General features: G+C 33.9%; 1 protein-coding gene across 1 annotated transcript; it reads right to left on the minus strand.

Moving 5' to 3' along the window:
* Positions 1–1168: 1168 nt before the first annotated feature.
* LOC106341285 lies at positions 1169–2220 on the minus strand. The gene has a single exon (XM_013780088.1). It carries the CDS (start codon positions 2150–2152, stop codon positions 1226–1228), a length of 927 nt encoding a protein of 308 aa, XP_013635542.1. The 5' UTR covers positions 2153–2220; the 3' UTR covers positions 1169–1225.
* Positions 2221–2878: the final 658 nt, after the last annotated feature.

Consider the following 2878-nt stretch of genomic DNA (forward strand, 5'->3'; position numbering starts at 1 on the left):
AGAAGAGAAATAAAGAACCTTACACCATGATTAACCCGAAATTTTTAGAACGGAGTTTTTTTTTTTAGTTAAAAGTTAAGAAACAATTTCTTAACTTACGATAAGAACCTCATCCTAAGAATGCCGTATTAATCATGTTCTTGTATTAGACAAGGACCAACCAAGACAGCCCTTTCTACGACTTCTTCCAACTAAAAATGCCATCTGTTCACTTATGATTTCTTCACTCTCCTATATTTTTATGTATATGGTGTACTGTATGTACTCGTATTAAAATAAACAATCAACAAAATATAAAAACGAGGAAAAATTGAAAATGACCTTAAAAAAATGATTCATAAACTATTGGATGAAAACATTGAGGAGCGGCATGTAGATAACCGAATTAAAATGAAACGTGTACTTTGAGATTTTAGCATCTCCATCCCATTTTTTATATTTGACTCTATAAAAATATTTAAAGGCAAAATTAGTTCAACACATTTTAATTTAATTTATTTTATTCCTAAAATAACTCTTTTTATTTTTAAAATAAAATTGCAATTTTTACTCTTTTTATAAAAAGTAAATAACATTTTATATATTTTACTATATATTTAGAAACTGATATTTTAAAAAATTACATTGGAACAAATCTCTGTTATAAAATTACTCTATTTTAAAATAAAGAATATCAAAATACACCGGATATAGTTTTACTACAATACCTTACCTTATTTTCCTTACGGGATTATGATTCTAAAGTGATGAATGATATACCATTTTTTTACGTACGTCAGTACGTGATTATCCGTCTATTATTTTCGAACATTCATATTTACATTTTTAAAAGTCATTCTGCTATATTCTATGACTTAATATACAATATCGTGAATCTACTAAAATTAGATTACATTTGTTTTATGATTATTCTGCAGAAACATATATACTCAAATATTCTGTTGCTCTGATCATCTAAAATGCAAATCACTTGTCAGATAATTATCTTGCCTACACATTTTCTTTACACGCCATAGTTATATGAAAAGACATTTACATCAAAGCAACACCATCCAGTATATTTGGAACACGAAAATAAGATAATTAATCCATGGTGATATTATATCAATCTTCGGATCTTCTCATACAATAGTACTAAAAGCCGGAGCTGGATAAAACTCTGGTGAAATTTAGTCACAAGTCTAAGTTAGTATATATACATGCATACCATTGGTTCTGTTTTCAGTTACCTTCCAAGTGTTAGAGCTGATTCAACATCTAATCTCCAAGCCAACCCACCTGATGATCCCATCCTCCATACATCACACGGCACAGTCATCTTCACTTCTGACTCCGAGTGACTCTTCTCATTCCTCCACGTCGGCGTATCATACCGAACCCTAACCCTGCATGTCACCGCACCGTACGACTCCACCATGCACGACATCTCTTCCATAAGGTCCGTCGCCACCACCAGCCATACTTTGATAGTCACCTCTGCATTCGGATCTCCCAACATATTCCGGTACGCCCGGTTGATCCAATAGACCCGGTTTGATCCATCAGAAACTAACCAAGGACACGTGTCAAAATACAGCATCCTCATCACTATCTCCTCCCCCTCATTCATACGGCTTAGCTGTAGCTTGTGATACCCTCCCAGTTCAGTACATGTGTTATTCACACACTCTACCGTCAACCACGACTCCACCACCGTCCGATCTAAAGATGATGATATATTTAAACTCGTTCTTGGATCCATATCACTCGGATCCGTATTATCCTTACCAGCTTGATGATCTTTATCCTTATCCGGAAGCAACTGAAGTGTGACGATATCGCTTTTATCCTCACCGCCTATCTCTTCATCAAGATCCGTCTTTATCTTCTCTCCATCGCCGCAAGCTTTCTTATTACTACATCTCATATCTTTATTATTATTACTGCTACCACTACTAATGTTTTTATTCCGAACCCTAACATACTTTCGTTTAGATCTTCGGTTTCTTCGGAGGAATCTGCAACTCTTTGTGTCGTCAGAAGATTCGCCGACAGGTGGTTTTGGTGCGATTGGACGGAACCGTTGCATTATCCTGCTTACAACGGTCTTGTCTTGATCCGTAACATCATCGCAAGCAGAAGCTTCCCGCTGCTTTCCGTAGTCTGTCTTCATCTCTCTATCTCTCCGGTAGGGTTAGTAGTTTAGCTGTTCATTTATGGTGTTTTGATGTATAAAAGATGGGAAAAAGAGTTATATGCTGAAAGTTTGAAAGTATGAGAGATAGAAGAGGAAAGTAAGGATTTGAACACGTGGCTAGGGCAAGTGTTTAGCGTGTGAGAATAAATTATTTTATGATTGGTTTCGTATGTGTTATGTGTCCCTCATCAACGATGCATTTCAACATATTTATGTTGAAGACAAAACTTCATACACGAATCGTTGGCACAACAACAAAACAAAAAGATGTAATTAAATGAATAGCCAATCAGTCATATATTTATTATATATTCGTATTCGAATTAACATAAAATGAAGTATAGATCATCGCACGTATAAATATTCGATATATATGAAGTACTAAGTAATTTACACAATGTAAATGATTAACCGTATGTTTTACATCTTTTTTTGGTCAACCACCTTATGTTATACTCCCTCCGTTTCGTATTAAATATCGTTTTAGAGAATTTTTTTCCGTTACAAAATAATTGTCGTTTTCGATTTTCAATGCAAAATTTATTAATTTTATGCAAAATTTATTTTTCTATTGGTTGAAATATGGTTAGGTGTATAGGTAATAGTGTTTTTTTATAGAAAATGTACAAAATTAATTGTTTTCTTAATCCGTGTGCCGAAACCTAAAACGACACTTATAATGAAACAGAATGAGTACTAAAT

The sequence above is a fragment of the Brassica oleracea genome, chromosome C4 (assembly GCF_000695525.1).
Source record: "Brassica oleracea var. oleracea cultivar TO1000 chromosome C4, BOL, whole genome shotgun sequence".
NCBI classification, from domain to species: domain Eukaryota; kingdom Viridiplantae; phylum Streptophyta; class Magnoliopsida; order Brassicales; family Brassicaceae; genus Brassica; species Brassica oleracea.